Source organism: Lissotriton vulgaris, chromosome 2_1 (genome assembly GCF_964263255.1).
Source record: "Lissotriton vulgaris chromosome 2_1, aLisVul1.2, whole genome shotgun sequence".
NCBI lineage: Eukaryota > Metazoa > Chordata > Amphibia > Caudata > Salamandridae > Lissotriton > Lissotriton vulgaris.
Genome location: NC_141687.1, coordinates 788,240,049 through 788,253,489, shown reverse-complemented (window position 1 = coordinate 788,253,489; position 13,441 = coordinate 788,240,049). Strand labels below are relative to the sequence as shown.

At 43.2% G+C, this 13,441-nt stretch overlaps 1 protein-coding gene across 1 annotated transcript in view; it reads left to right on the top strand.

The window, feature by feature from the left end:
• The window catches only part of LOC147731162 (dynein axonemal heavy chain 11-like), a 962,811-nt gene that overhangs the window by 800,725 nt on the left and 148,645 nt on the right, over positions 1-13,441 (top strand). Inside the window, exon 15 of the mRNA XM_086954157.1 lies at positions 2,247-2,416. Coding sequence (XP_086810283.1) covers positions 2,247-2,416 — 170 coding nt within the window. The remainder of the gene's footprint in view (positions 1-2,246; positions 2,417-13,441) is intronic.

The following is a 13,441-nucleotide window of genomic DNA, read 5'->3' as shown; positions in this document are numbered from 1 at the left end:
GGTATAAAGATCTGAAAATTTGTCGAGGTTTTTTGTTGAGTTTTGGATCAGTGCAATGCTGCTTTTGTAGAGGGTGATGGTGAGGTCAGCTCATAGGGTTGCTGAGGGCCCTATTGAGAGCTTAGTGCTGTAGGGAATGTTCCTAGAAAAGCGTACATTAAGGAATAGAGAAAAGGTATTGCGCCAGGGAGGGATTCTTCTGGAGTAGAAAACGAGGTCATTGATGATGGTGCCTTTGTCCGCACAGAAACATAGGTTGGAGATCAGTGCCTCTGGATAGTTTTTCAGGGTGAGGTGTTTGAAGGCTTTTGTGTCGGTTTTTGAGAGATTTGGGGGGTAGACCAGGGTGTAAGCGTTTGTCCCAGAGGCATCAGACCCGGGCCCATCATGTTGGCTTGAGATGGGCACACTCGTAAGAACCCGGATCAGTGAGCAATAGTTTTTATGGCCATAATCGTTAGGATAGTGGTGCTTGAAGGGGATAACAGATTGTCATGGTTTATTGCTGTGGGTTAATACAGACAGACAGTGCCACTTCAAGATGGCCGCCCCAGATTGTAAGGATGGGTAGTCCTCTTTCTGTTTCCGTAGACTAGGGTTGTGCAGTCCTCTTTCTGTTGCTACATACTGGGTTTATGCAGTCCTCTTTCTGTTACAGCTGATTGAGGACAAGCCTGGTTGGGGTCCAGTTAAGACCTTGTTTGTGTGAAGAAGCAGTCCTCTTTCTGTGGTCGATGTCCAGGGGCTGCCATTTTGATGTTTGAGGTTTGATTGTTTAAACAGGAAACTCGGATCAACAAAGAAGTTCACTTTCTAGCCTCGCAGCCATTTTGATGTTTGAGGTTTGGTGGTTTAAGCAAGAACTCGAATCAGAACGAAATACACTTTCCATCCTCGCAGCCACTCAGCCACAGAGCTGCACGAGGCAAATAAATGGATCAGCAACTGCACAATGACAAAAAGTCTGCAACATGCACCCAGACGACTGCGGTAGCTGCACAATGTAGAGTGGCAGCACAAGCAAATGAGCATTGATGGGTGCTCGAGTGGCGCAAGTCAGCCGTTTAACTTCTCCTTTCATGCCTCGCAGCCGCTCAGCCAGCGATCTGCACACAGTGCGATCATCGCGGCGAGCAGCTGGGGGCGCGGACAATCAGTTCCCCTGGACCACAGCAGAAGCTGTGAGGTGGGTGGCTGCAGCGGGGGAGTATCATTTCTAAATGCAAGTATTCTGACACACAACCTTGTACACGGATGTGATGCAATATATGATGAGTGAAATTGCTGCCTTAAGAATGCAATTTCACTGGGAATTTCGTAGGATAGGCATGAAAAAGGGAAAGATTTGGACTAAAACTGCTGTCTGTGTTTGACATAAATATATAAAGATAGCTGCTAACAAATAAAATAAACTGCTAATAGAGCTCCTTTCAGAAACAAACTTTCGGTAAATGTGTCAAAACCCAGTTATGATCTACTGTAAACTCCTCTGCCTATCACCTTTTAGTCATGAGCCCTTTGAATGATCATTTTGGAATAACATATTATAAACAAATAGGAAGAGTAGAGGGATTTTATCCACCTCGGTGGACGGAAGAGTACTCCTGATCCCCTGGGATAGGTAAATATATAACAAAAAAGGAGTATCACCATACACAAAGCTCGAAGAGCGATATTGGTGGGATGGAGTTCTAATGAGTAAAAAGAAGAAGTCCTTCTTTGCTTTTAATAAACCCCTCACTCACCGACCTGGTCGATGACATGCTTCATCATCGGGGCCACCTTGACAGCCGAGTGCCGTCAAGGTGTGCTGCCACACCTGGAATACAGTGGAGCGGGTATGTGAGTGATGAATGCAAAAAAAGGAAGTAGGTGAGTTAAAAATTGTCCTGGTATGACTTATATGTGAGAACTTTATTCTTAAGACTACTGGTGATACATTTTGGAATAACTACATAACTCATCGTTCAGAAAAATATCTTCTTCGTAACTAAGACTTAGCCATCTCTTTTTATATTTTAGCTGTCTTTCTTCTAATTAGATACTAGCACGTTTGTTACAGCAGAATCTGATGCATATCTGCACGTGCGTCTGTTATACCTAACATCTCATAATGGTTTTAAAGTTTTTCCAATAACTGAATAAGACATGCCAAATTGTGTTTCAACACGGTGCAGAATATTTCACTTCCGCTAAATTAATCATAATGTCTCCAATTTTGTTTCCCTTATTTTTTCTACTCTTAGATCAATGTTTACGAATCACTGTACAAGGAGGTCTCAGCTCTTGAGAATCAAAAAGTATTTAATGGTTGGATCCAGGTTGATATTAAACCTTTCAAGGTATCCCTGAAGAATGTGATAAAAAAATGGAGCTGGATGTTTCAGGAACATCTTCTAAGCCACGTCTCAAACAGGTACTCAGCTGCTGCAAGTCTGCCCGCTTCCATACTTGGGTCAGTGTTCAGAATAGAACATATTTTGGTATTCAGATATATATTAGAGGCAAAAATGTTGAGTTTAAAATATTAATTCATTCATTGAAACTTTATTTCGGCTATTACAGCCATAAAAGCACATCATTTTTTTTACAGCCAGATAGAATTAAAATCACAAGGGTAACCGATTGGCAAGTACGTTTGGATAGTACACAAAGATTTGTAAACTCACAATTAGGAAAGTTGGCCAATAAAAGTCATCACAGTGGGAAATTTGATTATTTAAAAACTACATTAGAAGTATAATTTAACATATAAATATTAAAACCAATAAATAATTCATATCAAAATTATATATAAAGCCCATCATCAACTAGCAGCCATTTTATAGTTTTTTCATGTCAATTAATCAGCATGTACCTTCCCCAACGAGCATAAATCTTACGTAATCCGTAATTACAACAGATGGCTAAAACAACAGGTGTTATAGATTCTCATATCAATTTTTAAGCAGATGTCTTCTTTGCCACCACATTGCGAATAAACATTTTTGAGATCGCAACAACAAAATCCGGGTCAGTATCTGTTTTTAGAATTCTAAAGAATTCTATGTAATTTCTAATACCCTGTTTCTGCAAAGTTGGATCACCCACTTAAATCTAGGCATCTTGTAGGCCAAACAAAAAAACACCACGTGAATCACGGTTTCTTCCTCAACCCGAACCAACACAGCACCTGACCTTCTTAGATCCCATTGTGGATTTGGGACATCCTCCTGGAGCCCAGGACTACCCTTCGACTGCCCCAGAGATGCTGTTGACGTCTGGCCCACACAAAGGTACCTGCTCTGTCCGTGTAGTTCTCACCCCCTGGCAGCACTCATCTTAATCTCCCCACTGAACTCTGGATCAGCACTGGCTCGGGATCAGCACTTACAATGCTGTTCTATTACTCCTAGGCCCTTTCTACCTACCGAACCCCACGGCGACCATAGTAGTGACGGCCCCCACGTACCTGCCAACCACACAAAACCAAAACAATGGCACCGGGAACCCCAATTTCCGTCAACTTACCCTTGATTCAAACGAAAACGCTAGGCGTGAGTGCCTTTACAATTAGCTTCACCCCTAATCTCTCCATTAAAGCAAGAAGAAACCGCAAACTCTATCTAATCAGACAACACTCCGAATCACTATTTGTGGACACCTACCACTGCACCACCAAAGGACAAGTAAAGATGGATCTCATCTTCTACACGGACAGACCTGAGGATTGGATCACTACACTAAGATCGCAACTTCACATATATAGAACGACGACCACCTCAAATAGCTGTAAATTGATGACCTTTCTCCCCAATCAGACGTATAGAAACAGGAACACAACAGTGACCATCTACTCAAATGGTACAGTGTTGATACAGGCTAATAACGAGAACCTTGAGGCCTTTGACTCCCTCTTCCCTGCTCTCCATTCTGCCCATCTGCACTCCCTTCGATTTGCCCCACCCCAACCCCCTTACCCGGTCACCCTTCCACATCAGGGAACGCAAATACCCATTCCCTCCCCCATGGTGAGACCATTCAGCCCCCCTGCTAGACGCTCCTCAGTCCTCGCACTCCTCTGTTCATATTAACCATGACCATCAATCTTTTGAGTTGGATCGATCCCCTTCACCTACTCAGACTCACCCTCCTCTGCTCCCCATCACCATCCCATGAGTCTGGTCCACTGACCCCCTTTTGAATCCTGTAGAACCTCAGAGGAAGAGCTCTGGACTCGACCCCTCACTGAGGGTCGTGGACAGTGGCAGTCTGGGTGACCCAATTAGCATTGGACCCCTCAATGCGATCTCGCCCCCCTCCTCAAGGTCGGACCATACCCACAACTGCATGCCCCCTGCCCCGGAAACCATAATGCACCGGCTGACCCTATTAGAGAGTCAGCTAGAAATAATATTCAGAGGCCTTGACGAAATCTTATTCAACCTAGACAAGGCTCGAATGCCCAAGCAATCCCATACCAGGCCCTCCTCACCAACCAACTCCAACTTCCTAAAACCCCACTCCGAGCCCTCCTTCACCTTCAAAAATCGGCTCCAGAGGCTTACAAAAACCGATGCTGAGATCCCACCACAGACCCGCACTAGAATCAACTCCCCTGTGTCCAGGCTTCAGAGTCCCCCTAGTAAGGATGGGGTAACCCAGACTCAAAGACCGTCCAGGACCATAGCAGCAATGTCCGCGGAAGAAGCAGCGGACTTAGCCGCTACTTACGACTCTACCCCCACAGCCTCCCCTAAATCCAATATCCAAGTGTTCACAGGCTTCAGAAGAGATTACCCCCCTTAACAGCCTCATGACCCCCGCCCTCCCTCTCCTCCATACCCAGGGCCCCATCAGGAAAGTATCCTAGTAAAAAGAAACTATCCACTAACTGCCTGCTAATTAACTGTAGATCTGCTCCCAAACATGCAATGGAACTAGCAGAAGCCATCCTCTCGCATGATCTAGACATTGTTTTCATCACGGAGACATGGCTAAATGAGATTTCCCCTCCCTATCTGGATATGCTCGTATGCCCAGGTTTCACCACCATCAACAAAGATAGAAAAGATCAACGGGGTGGAGGTGTAGCCATCATCCACAAGGACATCATAGACATCTATGTAACTGACTCCTGCCAGTACAGCTCCTTTGAATGTCTTTCTGTCACCATTAAGACTAAGGACAACAGCCCTTCACCCTCCAGGCAATACCCCCACAATTGGTGAACACTTATCCGACCTGATTGCCCATTGCACACTAAAAGGCACTAACTCCCTAATCCTGGGTGATATCAACCTGCGCTGAATGAAGCCAACAACTCTCTAATTCAATCTCTCAATAACCTCCTCTGTGACAACAACCTTTCCCAACACTGTTCGGAAGAAACTCACAGCAAAGGAGCAACCTTAGACGCCATCATCGCCCACCGTGACGCAATCACGATCTACAACATTCTTCCAGTTGACTGGTCTGATCACCACATGATCTTATTTCACATCAGCCAAAAAATCTTAACCCTGTTCACAACCCCCCCAAATGGTCCAAAAGAATCTCCCAGACTCCCCTAGATGTCATGGAAGAGAGGCTAAATTTGCTCCTCCCTAGGGACCATGAGCTCTCCACCACTGATCTCACCTTTATAACTCGAATATGGTAACCTTGCTCGACCAACTTGCACCCCTGAAACAAACAAAAAAAATCGTCCTATTCCGTCCAGATCTTGGTTCGACTCAGACATCAACGATGAAGGAAGGCAACTAAGAGCCACAGAAAGACCATGGAGGACCATGCCCACTACCATTCATCGTGACCAACTTAGAGCTTTCCGTAAGAAATACAACAGTCATATCAAAAACAAAAAATCCATGTACTTTCGCTCCGCACTGGATAGCGCCAAGAACAGACCCAAGGAGCTCTTTAATATTATCAGACGCCAAACCACCAAACCTGAAACGTCCCTAGGGCCTGCATCCAAAGAATGGTGCGACAACTTCGCCAACTTCTTCAATGATAAGATCTCCAGGATCGAGCGTTCTCTTGACACCAATTGCGCCCTCCTTTCCGGTAGCTGCCCGGTTGGAGTGTTTAGTAGCGCTCCCTCTCTCACTACTAAACCCTGGTCACTCTTCCAGCCCATCCCTGAAGAAGAGATAACTAAACTTATCTCCACCTCCAAACCGTCATCCCATGCCCTAGACCCTTTACCTGCTCAACTCACCAAAAAGCTGAAACTCTACCTAGCTCCACTCTGGTGTAGGATTATTAACAGCTCCCTAAAAGCCGGAGTCATTCCGGATTGTCTGAAAGTGGGTCAAGTAACCCCACTGCTGAAAAAACCAGGCCTTGACATCAACTACCTGAACAACTTCAGACCCGTCTCCAACCTGCCCCTTCTCTCCAAAATCCTAGAAAAATGTGTACCCCAACAACTAACCCAACACCTGGACAATACCAACCTTCTCGACTACCATCAGTCGGGATTCAGGAAAGGTTGCAGCACTGAAACAGCGATCCTCAACATAATCGATGATATCCACAAATCATTGGACTCTGATCAATGTTGCCTCCTCACTCTCCTAGACCTATCGGCAGCATTCGACACAGTTGACCACAAACTTCTCCTCCAGGCTCTCGAAGATAGCGCCAGTCTGGAATCAAAATCAAAACTTTTGAGTCCGACCTCCACCCCGTCAACAGGGTACCCCAAGGATCAGTGCTCTCCCATCAACTCTTCAACATTTATATGGAACCCTCACCTCCTTACTCAGAAAAGCCAACATCCCTTTTCACTTGTATGCTGACGATACTCAAATTTATTTGGCAATCTCCCCGGCCAAAGACATTCAAAGACTCAACGAAACACTAGGAGAAGTGCAAATTTGTCTGACTAGTAACCACTTAAAACTGAACCCGGACAAAACTGAACTACTCCTCATTTCAAACAGAGATGAGAACCCACAAATGGTAGAGTGGTTAAAAGCTATCGATGCGCTCAATGGGAACCTCACCCTGGCTGATTCTGTCAAATCTTTAGGCATAACCCTAGACTCAAAACTCAACATGACCAAACACATTAAGATCTCGGCGAAGAGCGCCTTCCTTAACTTGAAGCTTCTGAACAAAATTAAACCTTTTATCCCGCCCAAAGATCTTAAACAAGCCACCCAGGCATTGGTGCTGTCTAGCCTAGACTATGGGAACGCAGTCCTCTCTGAAATAGTGAAACCACATCTTTCCCCTTTGAAAACAACTCTCAATGTGGCTGCCAGAATGGTCATGGGAATAAAGAAATTTGATCACATCTCTCCTGCAATCAAAGATCTCAAGTGGCTACCAATAGAATTGCGGGCGAACTTCAGAACTGCCTGCCTCGCCCATAAAGCCCTTCACGCAGGCAAACCTGAATATCTGGCGGCTAAACTCAAAAAAGCCGGCCAGAACAGAACTGATCTATAGTTGATGTTTTGCTTCTAAAGCCTGCTTGCAAGGGAGTTAAAATATTAAGGTCCTCCATCCATTCCTGGAGTCTGCCCAGTAATACTCAAAATTTTTGGGACACATCAATAAGGCTAATTGGCCTGTAGTTTACAGCCTCAATGGGGGACCCCTTTTTATAAATTGGGATGATCTCTGCCACTGCCCACGTAGGAAGGGGGGGGGGGCGGCAGACCTTGGAGGATTGCATTAAAGAATAATTGAAGGTATGAAGCCCACAATACCTGTTCACTCCTATACAAATCCCCGGGGATTTTATCTAGCCCAGGGGCTTTGTTTGATAATACCCTAGCAATGGCAGCTAGCACCTCAGCCAACGTACAGAGCGGTGTGTCCCCAGAAAAATCTAAAATTTGCCGATGGATCGCAATCCTGCTCGTACTTTGGCCATTGGTTGGGCTAGAATACAGATCCTTAAAATAAAGACGCCGTGCATCCTCGCCAATATTGGGCTCAATGGTAGTCCTTCCCTCGTTTCTTCCGGTGTGGACTAAATTCCAAAAGCCTCTTATGTCTTTATGGTCCAAGGCATTCTTAATTGCGTGCCATCTTTCCATTTCCCATTCTGATTTTGCTGGAAAACCATTTTTTTTTAACACAGCCTACTTTCCCTTATGCTTAGACTATCACCACTCTTAAGACATACCAACAATGCTATTTTTTCATCGCTACATGACGAATTGTACCAAGGATTTTTTTCTTTAGGCCGGTTACTCTTGATTGGTTTACTACTACAAAAGAAATCCGCCAGGATTGCAACCAAATCCTGGTGGACTTTTCCAAGCTCTATATTTTTTTCTTCACATGTACCGTTGCCTGGGAGGAGGCTTGCCTTTTCCAGGAATGGGATAACACAGGTGTACAAATCCGCCATCGTATCTGGGGATTGAGCTATTGTGCCCCAACTAATTATTCGCCCTCCATCAACCACTACTAAGTTCTCTTGTTGATGGAGATCCAAGGCTTGCCCTACTTCTGCCGATCGGCCTTCTAGCGTAACGACCAAAGGATTATGATCGCTTTCTTCCCAAGAATGGACACAGAACTTTATAACTTTATGCCAAATTTCAATATTTATTAGGATGTAATCTGTTATAGTAGCCTGGCCAAATTTGTTAAAAGTAAAATGCCCAGGATTGTCATCCGGAAACTGGCCGTTGCAAGCCCTCAACGAGTGCGTGAGAGTAAGGGAGGTCAATTGCAAGACCAAGGGGGTCCATCCCCTTATCGGATAAGCATTGGGTGCGGAGATTGACAATATTGAGTCCTCATTGCTAGAGATAGATGGCAGTTAAAGTCACCACCTATAATAATGTACGCTTATCCTGAGAGTGTAGAAAGAAGAGCTGCCAAGCAGTCCAGTTTTGGCGATGTATGCCCATACTTGACTGGCCTGGAATAAACATTAATAATGGCCAGTTTAGGGAAATCTTTGTTGGTAAGAAGAATGCATAGAATGTCTTGTGAGTGGGTATCTATTCTTTTCACCGTATACCCTAGATGGATTCCCACCCAAATACTAAGGCCCCCCCGAAGGTCTACCTCTCTGGCCTTTCACTGCAGTCTCACTGTATGCTACAAAGCCTACTCTGTATAATGATTTTAAGGCCCAGGTCTCCTGGAATAGACAAATCTTGTGGTAATCTATGAAATTGCCCCAATCAGGCAGCTCCAATTTAACCATTAATCCTGCTATATTCCATGACAAGATCTTGGGCCCATTTGATCTTACTTCCATCCGGCACTCGGAAGTCACCTCCAGTTCTCGTCTATCTGTGACTTCAGCGGACCCAAAGTTATTAACAGTAATCACAGGAGTTCGGGGGTGTAATCCCTCCTCGCTAATTGTGACAATATTAGGTTTAGGATCAACTAAAGAATTCCCCATCTCCTCACATGCACCTACTATATTATGGCTGGTTCTCTCTACGTACCCCAACACGCCCCTTCGATCTATCTGTTATATCATAATCTCAGCCCCCATACCCAGGGAGATGTCACACGACTGATTAGACCAAGTAGGTGGACAGATGCGACTTGGAGTTAGTCAGTCGACCATATCGAGGGCACTGTATCTATTACTAAGGGGGATACTAGACACAAAACCAAAGTCATGCAACCCGGAATTAATATTGGAATTACCAGGTAGGATTCACCTTTCACGAGTCCTACTCTGGTAACCAAAATCATCCATACATGTTGGGGGGTATACAAATAGCTACGGTCAAATGTCTGAATACAAGTTCTCATGTTTTGGTGATGCCCCTCACAAATATGGTGCACTGCCCGACTATCTCTAAAGTTAATGATAATGCAATTACCTGGTATATCTTTCGCTCTCCGGCCTACCCAGCTTACTCTGCGGGTAAACAAGATTTGGCTATGCACATTTGGGGGGAGGGGTCTATTGGTATTCAGCCAATGAATCGTTTTGTTCTTTAATTCTATATTGGATTCAACACTACCCTTTGCTAGGTCTGGGACCCCTGTCAAAACCACAACGTAAGGTGCAGACTCTGGGGGTAAGTCAATGTGTGGCAACAGATTCTTCTGAACATCACTATTATGTGATCCCTTTGATCCTCCCTGCGAGGTTTTGGACAAAATCCCACCCAATAGTTGTCGTTCTGCAGCCCCCCCCCCCCTTGAAGCAGTTCCGATTTCCCAGTGGGGCTATGCCACCCTCAGCAGCATCACCAGCTACGGCATTCCCGCGTAAAGTACCTTCCATTGGGTCAGAAGCATGCATATTGGAGGTCATGTTGCTTCCAGGGGGGCCCCTGGGTCCAATCGTCATTAGTTCCTTATCCTGGGCACTCTTTAATAAATTCTTCTTGATGCCGTTTAGGTTAATTATAGTTGTTTGCTCAAATTTTGCCAACCTATCCTCAATTGATGAAAGCCTACCAAATAAAGGCTGTAAAGAAGAACTAATAAGACCACCTGCTTTTGACCAAAAACCCTCATCCATCAAGAGCGAAGAACTAATAGAGGGAGTCGCTGGCATGGGATTTGCAGGAGGCGTATTCATATGCTATGGCCCAGGACTTGAGGGTACAAAGTTTGCCAAGTCACCATGTTTGTTCAGTTTGGGCATTTTGTTTTTATTTCCCCTCAGTGGGTCCCCTCCCCTCTTCCTCTTGGAGATTGCCCCAGTAATGTGCTCTGGTGGATTGAGCATAACTTTCGAGGTAGACCCCGCAGAAGCACGAGTAGCTACCCGATCAGTAGTAGTAGTCGGGATATTATGTGCAGTTCGGTCAGGCTGGGAAGACTCTCCATCGATCGAAATAATCACCAGCTCCTGGGGCAGATGACTACCGCTATGACTTAGGGCCCCAGGGTCTGTAGCTTTATGGGTAAGCCTCACTGGGGTGCGTACCAGCGCCAAATCCCCCAGAGATGACCGTTTGGCAAATCCCGGTTCCTGTGAGAGGCGGAGCTCAGTGATTGCGATTTTGTGTGCCAGTACTGTAGCCCTTGTGATAAACTGGTCGAGTGTCCCGGCTACATACCCGCCCATTGCAGCTTTCCTCCCCTTTCCTTCGCGTTCGGACATTACAAGCTAGATTAGATACTCTGATTTAGCACCGGATAGCAATGGTGGTTAACAATGGGGATTTTATACCAAATAGCTAACCTTTTAACTGTCGGTGTTGGAGGGGGGTTCGGCCCGGCCTCCTTCGGTCTCCAACGGACGCAGCGGGTGCCACGAGAAGTTAAGTAGCTGCACTTTGGGCGGGAATAACACGCCTCGGGTGGTGCAGGCACAGTAGTCCGGGGACCTGGAGTCCCTTTTCCAGCAGGCAAGGCTCCCCAGCACGGTTTCCTCCAGCGATGCGGCAGGGGTTAAGTAGCGACTCTTTGGGCGGGGCTACCTGGAGTACCTGGAGTACCTTTTCTAGCAGGCAAGTCTCCCCAGCATGGTCTCCTCCAGCGATGCGGCACCTGCGCAGCGGGTGCCGCGAGGGGTTAAGTAGCAGCTCTTTGAGTGGGGCTAACACGCATCAATTGGTGTAGGCACAGTAATCCTGGGACCTGGAGTCCCTCTTCTAGCAGGCAAGGCTCCCCAGCACGGTCTCCTCCAGCGATGTGGCAGATTTAAAATATTGTGATGCGAGAATATCATGTGCAAAAATATTGTTGACAAGAATATTGATTTTAAGGTAATTCATATAGATGTTAAAAATATCTATGTTGTTAATAGCATTTAAAGAAATATTGTTGTTAATATCGTTTTTTAATTATGTCTATGTATTTTAGAATATATTTTAATTATGTACGTTATACAGTTGTTTTTTGATTACTGGTAATATTTTTTTAATATAGTATGAACATTTTTAGTTGTTTTTAAATTTAATGAAATAGTTCATTGTTATTGGGGGTTTATAGAGGTACAGGGTAAGAAATAAATTATTTATTATTATCTAATATTTAGTTAATATTAATATCTAATTAATTATGTTAATTGTGTATTTTTTTAATTATGTTAAGTTTTAGGTAGAGAATGTGGTGTTTGTAGGGATATAGAGTGGGAAGTAATTTAATTTTAATGAATTAATTTTTTATTATTATTATGCATTTAATTGATAAATATGTAAATTGTGTAATTAATTTTATATTTATTTTTGGGAGTGGGTTCTTTGTAAGGGTAATTATAAATAACTATTGTTAAATGCATAATGCATAATTAAGATATTTTTAAGTTATATATCAAATGCAGGTTGTTGAGCTTGTAGAGATAAAGGGTAGGAAGTTAATTAAATAAATTATTATTTTATCACTAGTAAAGTATTATTTATTGTTTAATTGATACTTAATTATGTAAAATGTGTAATTATGATAATTTGTAAGGAACATTTTAGGTGTTTGTTGCTGAGTTTGTAGAGTTATAGGGTAGAAAGTTATTTAAGTAATAGTTAATGTAAACATAGTTATATATTTTTTATAAATTGTATTATTTATCATGTTATCTTTTATTTGTGATATGATGTTTAATTGTAAATAGGATAATGTTTTTGTTAATATGGTGAGAATATAATGTGGTATTTTACTTATAATAATAATATTTGTTGTAATTTAAAATAGTTACTAAACATTGTAATAAATATGTAATTTATTTCAAATTATATATATATTATATTTTAAATATTTAATTTCTGTCATATTCAATTTAGTTGTTAAAGTATTTTATTTGTTTGAAGTTAGCTACTCCCTCTCTACTGTTGCAGAGACTGGAATGGGAATTGTAAATGTTACCTCTCCGCAATCCAACGCTCTCTCTACTGTGGCACAGACTGGAGTGGGAATAGTAAGTTTTGTCCCTCCTGAGTGCAACCCTTTCCCTACTGTTGCACAGCTTGGAATGGAATAGTAAATGTTACCTCTCTGTAATCCAACACTTTATCTACTGTTGCACTGATTCCAACTTTTTCCCTAATTTGGCACCGACTGGAGCAGGAATGGTAAATTTTACCCCAATACTTATTCAAAAGAAACAGACGACGTAGGGTATACCTTGGTGCACTCTGATGGATAGTTTAGTCAAAGTCTTTTTAGTTGTACTACTACCAGCTACTACTACTAGGGCACCGTCCAACCCTATACTAGCCTAATATACAATCAAAAAATGAGCTGAGAGTACAAAAAATTTTGTTGGATAGAACAGTGATGATATTTAATCACAATTTTGTCACCACAAACTCAGTAATTATCAAGCAACAGTTAATCAAAAGAGACAGAAAATTATTCATATCTTCTTGGTATATTTTTCTTTAAACTTCCAACAGCCGACGCGTTTCGTCCCGGATATAGGATGTCATCAGGGCTGTGAATGTAAACATAAAATGCATATGTATAAGTAACATTTTCCTTTACATACAAAACAAACAAAGATAATTTGTACATTTGTATATTACAACACCATACCATTTGGTGCCAATACGGTAATAATATTATCATG